A 19,850-nucleotide genomic window follows, 5' to 3' on the forward strand; every position below is an offset into this window, starting at 1 on the left:
ATTTGATAGCGCGAGGGAAAGTAAATAGTATACAATTATAGTATACAATTTTAAAGGTAACACTTTATTTTAAGGGTCAAAAATAATGCATTAGTTAACCATTAAAGATAAACAAGGCTAGAATATTTGTCAAAACTAATCAGATGTGGTATTTTGCTCTCAGGTGGAGGTTCTGAAGGGGACTGTAGACCGAACCGCCACAGATGTGGAGACCAGCAGATCTCAGTTATCCAGCATGAAAAAAGACATACAGGACAAAACAACAAAGTAATGCTTCCTTTGTTTTTCAGAGCTCTGCTCAGTCTCAGCTCACAGTCAACCAATCTCTTTTTGTCATGTTTTTCTCAATTCTTCCCCTGTACTTGTGTGTATACAAGCAATGTAAACAACACTACATGCATTACAACTGTGTTTCCCAACCCTGTTATTGAAGGCACACCAACAGTACACATTTTCAAGCTCTCCCTAATCCAACACACCTGAATCAACTGACCAGAAGATTAGAAGAGACTCCAAAACCTGAAGTGAATGGGTGAGATAAGGGAGACATCCAAAATATGTTCTGTTGGTGTGCCTCCAGGAACAGGGTTGGGAAACACTGCATTACAAAACACAAATACACCACCTGACAAAAGTCTTGTCATCTATCCAAGTTTTAGGAACGACAAATAGTAACTTGACTTTTAGTTGATCATTTGGTATCCAAAGTGGCTTATATGAAAGGCAAAGGCCTCTAGATCTGACTTTGCTTAGACAAAAGTCTTGTCACTTAACCGTAATAATGTACAGTATAGAATATAAAGTCATAGTGCAGTGCAAATAGAATGAATGTTGTGTTTGACTCCCATAAGGTTGGAGGACTGCATCCATACATCTCTGCAATGACTCAAATAACTTATTGATAAAGTCATCTGGAATGGCAAAGAAAGCGTTCTTGCAGGACATCCAGAGTTCATCAAGATTCTTTGGATTCATCTTAAATACCTCCTCCTTCATCTTATCCCAGACATGCTCAATAATGTTCGTGTCTGGTGACTGGGCTGGCTAATCCTGGAGCATCTTGACCTTCTTTGCTTTCAGGAACTTTGATGTGGGGGCTGAAGCATGAGAAGGAGTGCTATCCTGCTGAAGAATTTGCCCTCTCCTGTGGTTTGTAATATAATGTGCAGCACAAATGTCTTGATACCTCAGGCTGTTGATGTTGGAATCCACTCTGCAGATCTCTCGCACACCCCCATGCTGAATCTAATCCCAAACCATGACTTTTCCTTCACCAAACTTGACTAATTTCTGTTAGAATCTTGGGTCCATGCGGGTTCCAATAGGTCTTCTTTAGTATTTGTGATGATTGGGAGGCAGTTCAACAGATGATTCATCAGAAAAATCTACCTTCTGCCACTTTTCCAAATGATCAACTAGAAGTCAAGTTATTATTTGTTGCTCTTACAACGGGGATCTACGACAAGACTTTTGTCAGGTAATGTATACATATATATACATTGTAGTAACATATCCAGTTGTTTTCTTGTAGAGTTGAAGAGGCACAGTTGCATAATGCTGCTCTGGAGGAGAAGCTGCGGATGGTGATGGAGGCGGTGCTGAATGGTGAAGAGCAAGCAGCACAGATGGAGCAGCTGCTCAAAGAACAAGAACAGAACATCAAAGTCAGTTTGACTTCTACTCTTTTTCACTTCACAGCTCAAACATGAGAAAGGGCTTCATGACATTCTGTCATTTCTGTATATTTCCATTTCTAAAATTATTCCTTGTATAATATTAATGTAACAATGTTATAAATACAAATTTCATATTCATTCGTTTATTTTCCTTCGGCTTAGTCCCTTATTTATCAGGGGTCTCCACAGCGGAATTGCTGCCACTTTCATGTTGTTTTAATATAATACTTATATTTGCTTGTTTGTTTTACATTCCTATTTTTCATTTAAATGTAAGTTCATTCTTTTTTACTGTTTTTTTGTTTATTTATTCTAGTTAGTTGCCAAATAGTGGTGTAACGAATCACAAATCTCACGATTTGGATTACACTAAGGTTTTTGAGTCACAGATCGGACCATTTTTCGGATCAGCTAAAAAGAGAGAGGACAAATGTCAATTGCTTTCCATTTATACAAAAATATTACTGCAAAAACCGTAACTTAGAACATGTAATTTTAATAAAAATAAAAATCTGAAGCTGAAAAAAAGGAAAATATTCAAAATGAAAAATGATCTTTGCTACTATTGCTGATAATGCTAAATATAGAAGTCTAACATCTTGTACAACATATCATATTTATTTTCAATGAATGATTCAACAATTCACTCATAAAACTCCATGTTTCATTATATTCATTCATTCATTCATTTTCTTTTCGGCTTAGTCCCTTTATTAATCCGGGGTCGCCACTGTGGAATGAACCGCCAACTTATCCAGTATATGTTTTACGCATCGTATGCCCTTCCAACTGCAACCTACCTTTGGGAAACATCCATACACACTCATTCACACTCATAAACTGTGGACAATTTAGCCTACCCAATTCACCTGTACCGCATGTACTGTACATGGACTGTGGGGGAAACCGGAGCACCCGGAGGAAACCCACGAGAACGCGGGGAGAACATGCAAACTACACACAGAAATGCCAGACTCGAACTAGCGACCTTCTTGCTGCGAGGCGACAGCACTACCTACTGTGCCACCGCATCGCCATGTTTCATTATAGGTGGATCATTTTTGACCTACTCAGTGACATAATTTTGATGGTTATTTGTCGCCACCCATTGGTTACACAATGCAATTGCTACAACATTCACCAGTGACAAGTTCCATTAAACGGTGATTTTAATCTTTACCATAAACATCAGTGTTTATATCTCAACTATAAACTGTTCTCCCAGTACTTCTGTGTTATTTGACTGTTTGTAACGAACTGAAAAAGTGTAAAAACTAAATCCCTCTTGATCAAACACAGATTTGAATGAAGCGATTCGAAGGATTAATAAACATACAAATCATTATCATTTATCATTCATTTTGCATGGGTTTGAATTGAGATCACGATCTTTTGATGTTTAACTGTGCAGCTTTACACTGAATGTATTACGCTAAACAAACAGTGACAGAAAACACCTTAATAATAACCTAAGAAAGCATTTAGGTCCCTCCACAACTTTTTCCATCATCATTATATTATATCATCATATATGTTACAGGAAAGCCAAATTGCTTTCATTCACGTGATTTTAATGATGCTGGAGGCGATCTCTCTGCAGTTGTTATAAATGTTGGATTAACCTACAAGTTCTAAAAAAGTTAATAATCTGCGGGTCTTGTGCTTTCCGAACTTTGGGTTGTGATCTGTTACACCTCTGTTGCCAAAGTAGCAATTTTAAATTTTCACTCACTCACTCATTATCCTTTGGCTTAGTCGCTGATCAATGATGGAATAAAATACAAATAGCAATAATTTTTTTTATGCGACGGATGGGCTTCCAGACAAATTTTTTATTTATTTATAACTTGTATTTTTAATTGTTTAGTTAGTAAAAAAAAGTTTTAATAGCTTTAGTTTACAATTATATTAAAGTGAAAATTAAAAATTCTGCCATCATTGACTCACCCTTCACTTTTGAAAACCTGTTTGAGTTTTTTTGTTGTTGTGTTGAACACAAAAGAAGATATTTTATAGAATGTTATTTCCTGTTATGGATCTCAGTGGTCACAGGTTTACAGCATTCTTCAAAATATCTTCTTTTGTCTTCAACAGAACAAACAATCTCAAACTGATCTTGGAACACTGAAAATGGAAAGACACTACTATTTATGTAAAAAACAATAGTATGAAAAGGTTTTGGAAAAGTCGTGGAAAGTCATGAAAAGTCATGGAAATTAGTTTAACAAATATCTGTAAACTTGAATTAGGGTTAGGGGTTAGAAAAATCTAATTGGAATTTTGGAAAAATCGGACATTACGGTATTTTGTATTTCTGTGATTTATATTGCTATGTGGATACAATTTCACCAGATTATTTAACAGGTTTGGGGGGATTGTGTAGAGGAGTGAATCTCGAGTAATATATAACAAATAAATTATTAGCATAGATGGATAAAATATAGTAAAGATAAAAGTGAATTCTAGTTTTCAGGTATTCACTATTCAGGTACAGATACTGAATAATCAACACTGCATAGTCTTCATTGTATATTATTTCATCTTTATTAAAGTTACAAAACATTTCTTGTGGCCGGATGCTTTAAAATTTGAAACACCTTCACTCAGTCACAGGCCTTAAAAGGGACAGTTTACTCAGAGTAAAATGTACTCACTATTTACTCACACTTCACTTGTTTCAATACTATAGAAGCTATTAAATTCTATTCTTTTTGTGTTCATTAAAAAAATAAGAAGAAAACTCATAAATTTTTGAAAGAAGTGAAGGGTGTAATGAGAATGGTGTCATTTCTGGCTGAACTATCTCTTTAAAAATGATTGCAGGTGATAAACTTTTACTCCATTATGATTAAACTCTATATTAAACTATAATCCCAACATTGCTGATCCTTCATTGAGACTATTGCGGATGCACACATTGCGATATCGTTGCTGATATTATATATTGTGCAGCTCTAACTTGAATATAGTTTAGTTGTCTTTACTTCTTTTCTGTCCTTGGCCAAAAGCTTGCTCTCACATTGTTAGTGCTGTCTAAGTAGTATCAAAATCAATTTTACATAGATATAAAAACAAAATGTTGTATCGATATGCTGTAATAAATTTGAACGTCATTGTTTTTCTAATTATTTACCACATATATAGACATTACATAAAACATTACGTCATGAAAATGTACTTGAAAGTTCTGGAAAAGTCTTGGAAAAGTCATGGAATTTTAGTAGTAAAAATGTGTATGAACCCTGAAGTGGTTCCAAACCTGTTTAACTTACTTTCTTCTGAACACAAAATAAGATATTTTGAAAAATGGTGTAATCATTAACTTGCATAGTATTTATTTTTCCTACTATGTAAGTCAATGGTTACAGGTTTTCCGTTTTCTTCTAAATATCTTCTTTAGTATTCAACAGAATAAATAAAGTCATAAAGCTTTGGAAACTCTTAATTGTGAGTATATTTCCATTTTTGAGTGGACTATCCCTTTAAAAATTCAGTATTAACCAAATCTTATATTATTATTATTGATTCATAATAAATAAATGGCATTGTACACAAACTACTTAACTTTTTACCAATTTTTTGTTGATGAAATGGTTATTATGTGTTCCCTTTAACTCCCAAGTCATACAATAAAGCAGGAATGCATCTTCCATCGCATAAAGCTAGAAGGATCAAAATAGCTTACTGCAGAAGCTTGCAATGTTTAACACTGTAAATGTAACGTATTTACTTGAATTCCCCTCTTTAAGGTTAATATTTCAACATTTCGATTTTTCTTACTCCATGTGTGCAGGATATTGAATCTCAGCTGCTTCGCCAGAAAGAGCTCGTGTTTAAAAAGAGTCAGGAGCTGCAGGCATTGCGTGATAAAGAGAAGAACGTCACAGCTGAGATCTGCGCCACCCGGACTGCTCTCTCCAACCTGGACAGCAAACTTCGCAAACTAGACCAGAACTTCCTCCAGCAGCAGATGATCATCTCCAACCAGGTATTCCAACAGCTATTCCATGTCATCAAATAGTCATTGAAAAATTCAACACCAAAGCTGGATTGTTGTTTCAAGGCATCCACAGGGTCTTAAAAAGTCTTTAAAATTACAAAGTAAATTAAAAAGTAAATTACAAAAACTAAAAAAAAATTTTAAGATTTATTTTTGGCCTTTTTTTTAGACAGGACAGTAGTCAGACAGGAAGCGAAGTGGGAGAGAGAGAGAGAGAGAGAGAGAGAGATTGAGAGAGGGGGTAGGGTCAGGAAATGTCCTCAAGCTGGGATTCAAACTCAGGACACCCTGAAGTACTACAGCACCATATGTCTGCACGCTAACCACTAGGCTATTGCGCAGACTCAAAAACTAGATTTTAGCCCTTAAAATTGAAGTCTTAAATTCAGTGAAAGTGTGTTTTAGGTCTTAAATCTTATTTTTCCAAGGTCCATGTACAGCTACCCAATCACGCCAACATTTATCCAAACACAATAAATTAAACAATACATCTCAATAAATCTTTTAACAAAAGATTAATTTACCAATATGGTTTAAATGGCTTTTTATAGGTCTTTTGTATGACAACACAAATTATTATTTGATTTAATATTGATAGAGGTCAGTGTTGCCAGATATAGCTGACTTTTTCCAGCCCAAAAGCTGTCCAAAACCTGCCCAAACGCACACAAAACTGCCCAAAACATTTAATTTTAATTTACTTAAATCAGAAATTAGCCTCGTTACTTTAATTGTCATATTTTTTAAACATACAATGACCAACAGTCAAAGTACCACAATAGATTAATTACAACATAACTGGATCACTTCACAACATTGCACCTATTGTAATCTGTGGATCACACTACCTGTTCACCTGTATATTGTGGATTTATTTGTGTAAATATGATATTTAAATAGTTAGTAATTTTTTTGCATGAAATATCCTGTGAAATTATAATAAATTTTTTTTCGATGTTAGTGTCAGTCTGTTATTTTAAGGATATCAATTAGCTAGTGTGCTCCAATGTGTTTCTAGTAAATCTGGTGAGCCTAAAAATAATTCATTTGGCAACTCACGAAACGAAGACTTGTTTGACACAACAGAACACATTGAGATGCTGCTTGTCAAGCAGACAACGCTTCTGTGTTCGTTCTTGCTGTCCATTGCGGTAAAATGATCAATAAAAGTTTTATGATAAACCGCTATGAATTTAACTGCAGGCGCTGCGTGATGCAAATGCACGCGAATGGAAGTCAGATTTGTCCGGGGAGATTTTGATACAGCTTTTCTTCACCTGCTTGCGGATGGGCTAACGCTGATGTCACTACTAACTGAATGAAGATTATTCAAAAAAATTGTATATTAAATTTATATTTCAAAAAACCGCCCAAATTTTGAACCATTTTTTACCTGCACAATCAAATTCAAAATTGCCCAATCTGGCAACACCGAGAGAGGTAAACAGTAATATAATGTCCATTGTTAAACCCATCCACTTACCCACTTTGTTCATTAATTCAAATAACAAAACAGGAAAAGTAAATATATAAAAACCAAATGAAGTAAATAAGTAATCTAATGTAATGTGTATTTATATAGCGCATTTATCATGTATGGATATACACCCAAAATGCTTCACAATCATGAGGGGGGTCTCTCCACACCACCACAAGTGTGCAGCATCCACTTGGAGGATGCGACGGCAGCCACAGGACAACGGCGCCAGTGCTTTCACCACACAATAGCTATTGGTGGGCATGAAAAACAGTACATAACATCAGAGAATACAGATGGAAAAAAAATTAAACAAATTAATTAATAATAATTAAAAAATGAAATATAAAAAGAATAAATTAATTAATTAATAAAAAAAACATTAAGTATCTTATTTACATTTACTTAAAAGTATTTATAGATACTGGACCTGGTGAGGACACTGAACTAATTGTTGTGCATAAATTTAGTTTATTACTCTTTTTAAAACTCAATTGCTTGCTTTGACACATTATTTAAAATACACTAAACGGACACTTTATTAGGTACACCTGTCCAGCTGCTTGTTAAGGCAAATTTCTAATCAGCCAATAACATGGCAGCAACTCAATGCATTTAGGCATGTAGACATGGTCAAGACGATCTGCTGCAGTTCAACTGAGCGTCAGAATGAAAAGGAAAGTTGATTTAAGTAACTTTGAATGTGGCATAGTTGTTGGTGCCAGACGGGCTTGTCTGAGTATTTCAGAAACAGCTGATCTACTGGGATTTTCAAGCACAACCATCTCTAGGGTTTACAGAGAATGATCCGAAAAAGAGAAAATATCCAGTGAGCGGCGGTTCTGTGGGCGCAAATGCCTTGATGTAGGAGGAGAATGGCCAGACTGGTTCGAGTGTATAGAAAGGCAACTGTAACTCAAATAAGCACTCGTTATGGTATGCAGAAGAGCATCTCTGAATGCACAACACGTCCAACCTTAAGGCGGATGGGCTACAGCAGCAGAAAACCACACTGAGTGCCACTCTTGTCAGCTAGGAACAAGAAACTGAGGCTACAGTTCGCACAAGCTCACCAAAATTAGAGTTAAAGATTGGAAAAACGTTGCTTGGTCTGATGAGTTTCGATTGCTGCTGCGACATTCGGTTGGTAGGGTCAGAATTTGGTGTCGCCAGCATGGATCTATCCTGCCTTGTATCAACGGTTCAGGCTGCTGGTGGTGGTGTAATGGTGTGTGGGATATTATTTAGACACACTTTGGGCCCTTTATTACAAACTGAGCGTCGTGTCAACGGCACAGCCTACCTGAGTATTGTTGCTGACCATGTCCATATCTTTATGACCACAGTGTACCCATCTTCTGATGGCTACTTCCAGCAGGATAACACACCATGTCATAAAGCGCAAATCATCTCAGACTGGTTTCTTGAATATGACAATGAGTTCACTGTACTCAAATGGCCTCCACAGTCACCAGAGCTCAATCCAATAGAGCACCTTTGGGATGTGGTGGAACAGGAGATTCGCATCATGGATGTGTAGCCTACAAATCTGCAACAACTGCGTGCGGTTATCATGTCAATATGAAGCAAAATCTCTGAGGAATATTTCTAGTACCTTGTTGAATCTATGCCATGAAGGATTAAGGCAGATCTGAAGGCAAAAGGGGTCCAGTACTACTTAGGTGTACCTAATAAAGTGGCCGTTGAGTGTATATATGACTATGAACATGTGGGTAACAAATAACTACATTTGAATTTTTTGGAAAGTACAAGTAAAAAAAAAAAATTCCAACCTTAGGGTTTTGCCTTGTAAAAGTGTGAAATTTCATTCATAATAGTCTTAAAAAGCCTTAAATTTGTCTCACTGAAACCTTGTGTTTACAAAGACAGATGACCCAAGTGTTGGTCTTTTGTTCGTTTCAGGACTTTCAGATTCAGATGCTGGAGAGGAAGACTTTACACTTGCAGGGGAAGGTGAACACAGAGGAGAAGGAAGCGCTGGAGAAGAAGGCCGCAGATCTGGCTGCATCTCTAGAGGAGAAGAAGAAGACCGCTGCCAACCTCAACAAACAGCTGAAGAAACTGCAGGTGAGACTGTGGGTTAGGGTTGTTACATTGATTTCTCACAGCTGCACTATGAATCGTTTGATCAGGTTTGTACTTGCTAAAATATCTAAGTGATCATACTAAATTATATAAATGATATAAGTGATCATACTAAGTCATATGTGCCCTTATTATAAAATGCACTTATTCAAATTGTTAAATTGTTTTTTGATATCTACATAGTAGGTAGGTAAATGCAAAATTTCTCCAGAAACAGCTTTATATGCTCATTTATACGCACAGGAATTATCCCTAGACTGAAAAGCTTGGTTTTGACCATATTTGGAAGGGTGGTGAATATTAATGAACTCTGCTATGATGCTCCACAGCTTGTGTCAGTGCTTGACACTCAAACACTACACACACCGAAAGCATGATGTAGTCTAAAATACACAAATGCAAAATAACATTTCTGTTGTCAACAAGTATTAGAACATTTTGAGTATATTTAAATAAATATAATAAGAAATAAATATCTTTTTAACTCATGAGAGACATCATTTTATTTTAGCTAGATAAATCTTTTGGATGAAACGTAAAATGAGGTCCTGACTCTCTGTGGTTGTTAAAAATCACAGAATGTCCTTCGAAAAGAGTAGTGGTTTAACCCCGGCATCCTGGCCAAATTTGCCCACTGTCCTCTGACCATCATGACCTCCTAACCTTCCCCAATATCCAGTGCTTAATTTGTAAATTGCGAGGTCTCGGAACAGATCGGGGTAACACATCCGGCATGCTACCAAAGGATGAAAAGGTATCACAGACAAAAGTGAAGAGCCTATTGGGGGGTAGGGGGATGTGGTGTGAAGAGCAGGCGGGGAATGGGCGGACGAAGGAATTGGGCAGTGTTAGGTGTCGCAGATGAAGGTGAAGAGGGCGATGGGAGAATCGCAGACAAAGAGGGTTGACGAGTCGCGGAAGAAAGTGGAGAGCGGGGGTATGTGTGAGGAGGGGGATTGGTAAAAAGAGGTGCCGGATCAGATTTCAGATTTCCAGCACTAATTAAACCCTGCCCATATCATAATTGGCTTCATCACTCTGTCTCCTCTCCACCAATCAGCTTGTATGTGGTGTGTGGTCTGGCACAATATGGCTGCTGTCGCGTCATGAGGAAATTCCCTCCAATGTGTAAAGTGCTTTGAGTGTCTAGAAAAGCGCTATATAAATGTAAGGAATTATTATTATTATTATTATGAGTTAGTGAATGAAATGAAAATGAAGGGAAAGTTTGCTCCCAAGTTGTGTTGTCGATAAAATATAGGCTAAATTATAATTACGATTCTTAATTAAGTTTTTTGATCTGTCATCAAATGATTCTTCTTCAAATATGCCTAACAAGGTTTTTTTATATATATAAAATATTGTGACACTGAATGCTAATTTAATTTATGTCTTCCAACTAAACACACAGTACCTCGTCCTTATTTTGGTCTAAAGCATTTTCCTATTTTTGTATGGGTTGTTTTAATGATTAATTTCTTCACAGGATGATATTCGCTGCATTAAAAAAGACACAGAGAAGATTGGAGCGGAGAAGACAGACTTGACCACTAAGATCCAGGAGATGGAACTCTTCATCGAGACCTCTGAAAAAGAGCGGAAAAAAAGCAGGCTCAAAAAACAGGTGAATGACATGACTTGGGAATTCACATTCACAAACTGCATACATTTCTACACTGTAAAACCCAACTGTCAACTTTATAAATTGCTTCGTTTACTCAATTGGATTAAGTTTACAGTACTCATTAGGATTAGTTTTTGAACTTAAATCGGTTTCCTTAAATCAGGCATGTCCAAGCTCGGTCCTGGAGGGCCGGTGTCCTGCAAAGTTTAGCTCCAACACCAATCAGACACACCTGGGCTTGCTAATCAAGCACTTACTAGGCTTTCTAGAAACATCCGTGCAGGTGTGTTGAGGCAAGTTGGAGCAATAATCTGCAGGACACCGGCCCTCCGGGACCGAGTTTGGACACCCCTGCCTTAAATGGTTTGAGTTACCTTAACTTATTGGGTTTTACAGTATACACATTGCTTGTTTATTAAATATTCAAATAGTCTCTTAATGTCTTCAGCTACCAGTTTCACATTTTACACACCATACATCAGATTTAATATTAATACCAACTTATAATATATAGACATATTGTGGATAATAATAATGGGAGAGAACAGGAAAACACAGTTGTAAACACATGCAGGACAGTATGGTGGAGAAGGGTCTCTTGAAGATGGAGGTGCAGCGGCTGAGGAACCTGCTGTATGACAGAGCAGATGGAGTGCTGACCCTAGAGAAGAGGCGTCTGCAGCTGCAAACAGCCATGAAGGAGAGAGAGGAGGAGATCCATGTGCACAGAGAGATGCTCAATAAACAGGTCAAGCTCACTGAACAGGAAAGACAAGGACTCAGGTAAAAAGCACTCTAGACAACGTAAGAGAGATTAAAGGCACTATGTATTTTACGCCACTAGGGGGTGCACATTCACAACAAAAAATGTATTTTGATTATAATGCTGAGATATCGTTTTTATAACATCCTATGGGACTCATTCCAAACAATTCAACTAATCAAAACATATTATGGTAGTATGAATCAGAGTAAATGTGCTTAAACACTGAAATCTGAAATTTTCATACACCACCTGACAAAAGTCTTGTCGCCTATTCAAGTTGTAGGAATGACAAATAGTAACTTGACTTTTAGTTGATCATTTGGTATCAGAAGTGGCTTATATGAAAGGCAAAGGCCTCTAGATTACACTTATTTTCCCAAAATAAAATATGATCATGTCTTGATTTTTAATTATTTAATAAGGACAGTAAGGTCTGACTTTACTTAGATAAAAGTCTTGTCACTTAACAGAAATAATGTACAGTATAGAATATAAAGTCATGGCAGAGTGGAAAAAGAATGAATATTGTGAATGACTCCCATGAGCTTGAAGGACTGCATCCAAAAATCTCTGCAATGACTCAAATAACTTATTAATAAAGTCATCTGGAATGGAAAAGAAAGCGTTCTTGCATGAGTTCTCCAAATTCTTTGGATTCATCTTCAATGCCGTCTACTTCATTTTACCCCAGACATGCTCAATAATGTTCATGTCTTATGACTGGGATGGCCAATCCTGGAGCACTTTGACCTTCTTTGCTTTCAGGAACTTTGATGTGGAGGCTGAAGTATGAGAAGGAGTGCTATCCTGCTGAAGAATTTGCCCTCTCCTGTGGTTTGTAATGTAATGGGCAGCATATTTCAATTCAATTCAATTCAATTCACCTTTATTTGTATAGCGCTTATACAATGTAGATTGTGTCAAAGCAGCTTCACATAAAAGGTCACAGTAAATAGGAACAGTGTAGTTCAGTTTGTAGTGTTTAAGTTCAGTTCAGCTGAGCTCAGTTCAGTGTGGTTTAATAATCACTACTGAGAGTCCAAATATTGAAGGGCAAATCCAACGATGCGCAGCTCTACAGATCCCGAACCATGCAAGCCAGTGGCGACAGCGGAGAGGGAAAAAAAACTTCACTAATGGCGGAAGTGAAGAAAAAACCTTGAGAGAAACCAGGCAGAGCTGCAGTCTCAGTGGCGGAGGCTGGAAGCTGGCCTCAGCGAAGACTCGTCTGTCTCTGGAGCGTCACAGGAATCAGACTCATGTTCTCCACTCTTCCATGACCATCACAGTAGCTGCTCAGGATTCGGCCTGGTCCAGGATATGGAAACCTTGGGATCATCTCGTCTTTGGTCTTGGATCGAATCAGTGACTCTGCATAGTCTGAGGGCCTCGGGAAGAGTATCCCCAGGTGGAAATACAATATAATATTTCAGTCTTGATACCTCAGGCTGTTGATTAATATAACCCATACTGAATATAACCCCAAACCATGATTTTTCCTTCACCAAACTTGACTGATTTCTGTGAGAATCTTGGGTCCATGCGGGTATCAATAGGTCTTCTGCAGTATTTGTGATGATTGGGATGTTCAACAGATCTACCTTTTGCCACTTTTCCAAATGATCAACTAGAAGTCAAGTTATTATTTGTTGCTCTCAGAACTGCGATCGACAACAAGACTTTTGTCAGGTAGTGTATGCTTTTTTCCCTGTTATCCTAACAATTAGTCATATGTAAAAACCTTGACGCATATTAACTAATCTATTGCGAAAAAAGCCACATGATTTGGAGTCAGTTCAAGATGTAATGCATTTTTCTTCTCTCTTTTTCAAAAAAGAAAAAGGATGGGGAAATATTGTGTTCATCCAATCCACTGCACGTAGAGGAAGGAGAGTTGACTTCCTTATCAAAGATATGGGGTGCGTTTCCCAAACAACGACGTAACTCGCAGCTGAACTATCATAGCATGATGCATTGTTTGGGAAAAGAACGATATAGTGATCAGTGGTTCCCAAAATCCGTTGCAAATCCATCATTTAAACAACATTAGTTACAACGTAACTAACAACTCTCAACGCTACTAATATATACTTTTGAGGTACCAATATGGACCCTTTAAGTACAAATGTGTACCTTTTGAAAAGGGACCACTCCAGTGACAGCTCGCATACCTTTATTTTTGAGAGTGTACATATTTAGTAAATGTTATATAAATGTATATGTTTCCTGTTTATAGAAATGAAGTAAATAGTAGAAAAGTATCTACACTGATGTCGTGTCATCTGTTTGATTCCTGCATTGATTTTTTTTCCTGCATTTAGTGCTGCGGTGAATGAGGCTATGTCCAAAATTGACAAGCAGAGGAAGAGGTATGAGGTCCTGAGTGTTTCCTTGGCTCCACCAGAGGGAGAAGAGGACAAATCCCAGGCCTACTTTATTATAAAGGTATCAAAAGACTTTTTGTTAAAAGAGAGTTGTTAAAAGAGAGTTTTTTTTCATAATTTCATGCATTGTACTGCATCATATGCACCAGGTATATCATTTCTATTTTTTTATTTATCGTATTTCTAGAGAGATTTATCTGCTTATAAATCTGTAATCAATAGTATCTGATGACATGTATCGCTGAATAATAAAATAAAATAAAATGCTTTTATTGTAATATAGTGTAAATTAAAAAACATAAGTCAAATACACAGTATTCAGTACACTGTCATTCAGATTTTTGGAATCAGGTACTGTATATTTTTCTTTTTCTTTTTTTTCGATAGTTTACAGAACAAACCATCATTAACTTGCCTTATTCCCCTAACCTGCCCAGTTACCCTAATTATCCTAGTTAAGCCTTTAAATGTCACTTTAAGCTGTATAGAAGTGTCTTGAAAAATATCTAGTCAAATATTATTTACTGTCATCATTGCAAAGATAAAATAAATCAGTTATTAGAAATGAGTTATTAAAACTCTTATGTTCAGAAATATGTAAAAAAAACTGCTCTCTGTTAAATAGAAAAGGAGAAAAAAATAGTAATTCAGTGGGGCTAATAATTCTGACTTCAACTAATATATAAATTGGCAGTAAGGGTTTTGCACGCTGTTTATGCAGCCTGCAGCCTAACAGCCTGCTGCATCTCGCATTTTTGACACATCCTTCTGTGTGCCTACATGAAAAAATGTCAACACTGTGCGGAAAACGCACCCGATGTCATGCGCTCCAGCACCAAGAACATTGATACAGTCTAAATTCAAACAAAATGGCAGTGTGCTGTGGGTTTTCAGAACTGAAAATTTCGTAAATCAGCCTCTTATTCAGCAACCATAGAAATTGACAAATCACAGTGTTAATCACAGTTAATCATTTAATCATTCACACCTTTTAAAATCATTACAACCAGATGGTGTATTTCTAAATCGGAGAATCACAGCTTACTGTATATCTTTGCTTTTAAAGCATTTCCAACAACTGTATATATATATATATATATATATATACAGTTGTTGGGAATGCTTTTAAAGCAAAGATATACAGAAGAACATATATATATATATATACGTATATATATTTATATCTGTATGTATGTATGTATGTATGTGTATATATATATATATATATATATATATATATATATATATATATATATATATATATATATATATATATATATATATATATATATATATATATATATATATATATATATATATATATATGTATATATATATGTACGTACGTATGTATGTATGTATGTATGTATGTATGTATGTATATATATGTATGTATATATATGTATGTATATATATGTATGGATGTATATATATATATATATATATATATATATATATATATATATATATATATATATATATATATATATATATATATATGTATGTATGTATGTATGTATGTATGTATGTATGTATGTATGTATGTATGTATGTATGTATGTATGTATATATATATATATATATATATATATATATATATATATATATATATATATATATATATATATATATATATATATATATATATATATATGTATGTAGTATGTATGTATGTATGTATGTATGTATATATATATATATATATATATATATATATATATATATATATATATATGTACATGACAGCTTCATATACATTACAACATCTTATAAATCCTGAACTTCTTCTAAAGGCAGCTCAAGAGAAAGAAGAACTGCAGCGTAAGGGGGACGAGTTAGATGCCAAAATCCGAAAAACAGAGAAAGAGATCCAAGCTCTAGAGAACACGCTTCAAGTTGTCAACAACTGCAATTCAACCCACCGCAAAGCCCTGACCAAAGTCACCGAATCCAGTAACTACATTCCTATCATTCACATTCAAATAATTTTATAGGCAGTCTCAAACACTGTAACCCATTTCCAGTTTTACAACCCTTTTTTATTAATGTCAAAACATTCCAAAAGATCTCAATTTAAAGTGGTCTGGTGTTTGTAGTAGAGCTACTGTAAAGATTTAATTTGGCATGTAAACAACATATGAAATATTGCATTTTACAATAAAATCAAGAGAATAGTTCACCTACAAATGAAATTTTACTCACAATTTACTCACCCTCTAGTGGTTCTAAACCTCTACGAGTTTCTTTTTTTCTGCTGAACTCAAAATAAGTTATTTTGAAGAATGTTGTGAACCTGTAACCATTGACTTCCATAGTAGGAAAAACAAATACTGTGGAACTCAATGGTTACTGGTCTTCAACATTCTTCACAATATCTTCTTTTGTGTTCAACAGAAGAGAGAAACTTAAAGGTGTGTGACAAGTAAAGGGTGAGTGAATGATGACAGATTAATTGGGTGAACTATCCCAATGTATAAAAAATGTATAATAAAACAGTATCTAATCAAATTTTGGGATGGATTCTTTAGGTCCTGCACACCAGGAGAAGCTGAAGCTGGAGGAGCAGAGACGAGCAGCTGAGGAGAAATACAAATATAAGAGACGGCAGACCCAAGAACTGCAGCAGGACATTGAAGTAAATATTTGTGTTGATGTCAACTGTGCTCCAGAAAATCAGATGTACAATGCATTACAATAGGGCTGTGCAACATTAAAGAAAAGTGTGCTAACTTAATAAAGGAAAACGATCAAAATGCATAGCAATACTTCAGCTTGTGGCATTTGTAGCATATCAGGAATGCTAGTGTAGTTCTGGTTAGTAAAGAAATCAATTCAGAAAGTCCTCTGAAGAGCAGCTAATCTCATTATTAGTTTATGTGTAACACAAACAAGTAAAAAAATTATTTAAAAGTGTTATGAGCTGTGCAAAGCATGTCCTTTCCCTTGATACAAATGACATAAATCACAACATAGTATAAAGGTGAAAGTGTTTATTTAAAGTCAGATTGTTTCATTATTTATTATTATTTATGATCATGCACCATAAAACCAGCCATAAGTGTATCATCATCTGAATGAACTGAATAACCTGTTTTTGATTAATGTATAATTTGTTAGCATATATAATATTTACCCGAGATACAACTATGAATGTCTGGGATCTGAGGGTTAAAAAATCTAAGTTCTTAGGGTGCTTTCACATCTAGGGCGCTTTCACATCTGTTTTGTTCCGAAACAGGGATTAAAATTGTTACATTGTTGCTCTTTGTTTTTTATGTGGTTTGCTGTCACATGGCAAATTTTCTAAATGGACCAAAATAGCTAAAAACAAGTCACATGCAAGTAAACTCATCACATTGGTCAGAGTTTCACGGTTTATTATGCAGAGTCCCGCTCAGCTGTCATGTGCCCTTATTTTAATTTCTGACTATGGGCAATAAGACATTATAAGCTAAAATCTGCACTTCAATTTTGAATAGTGACAACCACAGACATCATCACCAAATATAAATCAGAGGTAAGACTTTTTCATACACAGCCCTTGGCTAGAATTATGCATTATAGGCTTTACATTATGGAAAGAAATAACAGATAAACCAAGACTGAAGTTCGGTCAGTTTTCCTAACAGATAAAACACCTCTCGTTAATAGTTCAGCAAGTTTCACTTTCGTATTTAATATGTAACGCACATTTACCGGTAGAAATGACACCCCTACTCATAATTATCTCTTCATATAGCCATATACAGTTGAAGTCAGAATTATTAGCCCCCCTTTGAATTAATATTATTTTAAATATTTCCCAAATGATTTTTAACAGAGGAAGGAAATTTTCACAGTATGTCTGATAATATTTTTTCATCTTTAGAAAGTCTTTTTGTTTTATTTCGGCTAGAATAAAAGCAGTTTTAAATTTTTTAAAAGCCATTTTAAGGTCAAAATTATTAGCCCCTTTAAGCGAAATTTTTTTCGATAGTCTACGGAACAAACCATCGTTATACAATAACTTGCCTAATTACCCTAACTTGCCTAATTAACCCAATTAACCATGTTAAGTAACAGTTAGCCTTTAAATGTAACTTTAAGCTGAATAGAAGTGTCTTGAATAATATTTAGTAAAATATTATTTACTGTCATCATGGCAAAGATAAATGAAAACAGTTATTAGAAATGAGTTATTAAAAATTTTATGTTTATAAATGTGTTGGAAAAGTCTTCTCTCCGTTAAACAGAAATTGGGGAAAAATTAAACAGGGGGCTAATAATTCAGGGGGGCTAATAATTCTGGCTTCAACTGTGTATGCCTATTACATATCCATAATACACTGTGATATAGCCTGGCTCGGATCGTTTTGCTTTCTCACTACAATCAACCCGCTCCAGAGTTTGTTTCAATCGAGCCGAGACCACCTCATTCAGGCATGAATCCAAGCGCGATTGCTGGATTCACATATGCCAAACCAACCGTGCTAACTGGGGAAACATGCCAGGTTCCGAAACAAAAGTCTAGGTGTGAAAGCACCCCTAGACTTTTGTTTCAGTACCTGTCTCCTTTCCCAAGTTAGCACGGTTCGTTTGGCATATGTGAATACAGCATTCGGTGGCATTTGGTGATGACGTCTGTAGGTGTCACCATTCAAAATTAAAGTCAGCTTTTCGCTTATAATGTCTTATTGTTCATAGTAAAAAATTTAAATAAGAATGCATGACAGCTGAGCAGGACTCTAAAGTGAACCACACCAAGAACAAAGTGCAACACTGTAACAATTTTTATCCCTGTTTCGGAACAAGAGAATCGATCCACAGGTGTGAAAACACCCTTTAGAAAATCACCTTTAAAGTTTTGTTTTGGGTTGGGTTTTGGTATATTTACAGTTGTAAATTTACAAAAAAAAATTTATGGAACATGATCTTTACTTAATATTCTAAGAATGTTCGCCATAAAAGAAAATGTATAATCCTGATGAATTCTGTATATCGTTAATTACTTTTGGCAAAAATATACCTGTGCAACTTTTATTTATGTAATTTGTAGTAATGTTTTAATTGTATACTACATTTCACAAGTAATTCTAAACAATTATTTGAGAGTATAGCAAAATTAATGACATTTTCCACATATTTCAGAGCATGTCCAGCACATTGGAGGGTCTTCTTCAAGAGGAAAAGGTCCTGAATGAGGGCATTGAGAGGACTCAAGCACATGTGCTCTCTCTCAACAAAGACATCCTCTCTCAGGAGGAGAAAATCAACAGAGCCGTCAAACAGGTCTGGCCGCTCTTCTGAAACTGTCTTTTTTTCAAGTTTATCTTATATAATATAAAGACCTTTTAAGTAATTATTCCTTTAATTATTAAAAATAATAAATGAACAATAATTGATTAATTATCCATAATCCAGTCTTATGAAGCATGTCAGCGTGTTTTTGTAACAAAAAAATAATTCACATTTTTTTAATTAGCTCAAATCACTGATTTTCAGGCGGCTGCTGAATTAGTCCTAAGCACTATACTAGCTTTGTTGGCCTAATACTTTGGCACAATATATAATCTCATTATTAAAACAAACAGAAAATATAGAAAATATGTACCAAAAAACATCAACAGCACAACATTTTCTCTTTAAGCAAAAGACTGTTTAATTTGGCTTTCCTTGGCAATTGTTTTGTTCTAATTGTCCTAACATTTTCTGAGATAATATGCTGTGTAATATCAGGCTTTTTTTAGCACTTTCCAGAGTTCTTCTTTAGGTTTAGAGAGTCATATCTTACTATTTCTGTCCATGTGATCTCATACAGCCTCTATAATATTCAGATCT

At 35.4% G+C, this 19,850-nt stretch overlaps 1 protein-coding gene across 1 annotated transcript in view; it reads left to right on the top strand.

Moving 5' to 3' along the window:
- The window catches only part of ccdc39 (coiled-coil domain containing 39), a 42,223-nt gene that overhangs the window by 15,630 nt on the left and 6,743 nt on the right, over window positions 1-19,850 (top strand). The window contains exons 10-19 of the mRNA XM_056464732.1: window positions 164-267; window positions 1,532-1,664; window positions 5,470-5,664; window positions 9,077-9,241; window positions 10,746-10,883; window positions 11,458-11,666; window positions 13,971-14,094; window positions 15,827-15,986; window positions 16,562-16,668; window positions 19,161-19,301. Coding sequence (XP_056320707.1) covers window positions 164-267; window positions 1,532-1,664; window positions 5,470-5,664; window positions 9,077-9,241; window positions 10,746-10,883; window positions 11,458-11,666; window positions 13,971-14,094; window positions 15,827-15,986; window positions 16,562-16,668; window positions 19,161-19,301 — 1,476 coding nt within the window. The remainder of the gene's footprint in view (window positions 1-163; window positions 268-1,531; window positions 1,665-5,469; window positions 5,665-9,076; window positions 9,242-10,745; window positions 10,884-11,457; window positions 11,667-13,970; window positions 14,095-15,826; window positions 15,987-16,561; window positions 16,669-19,160; window positions 19,302-19,850) is intronic.

The sequence above is a fragment of the Danio aesculapii genome, chromosome 2 (genome assembly GCF_903798145.1).
Source record: "Danio aesculapii chromosome 2, fDanAes4.1, whole genome shotgun sequence".
Lineage (NCBI taxonomy): Eukaryota > Metazoa > Chordata > Actinopteri > Cypriniformes > Danionidae > Danio > Danio aesculapii.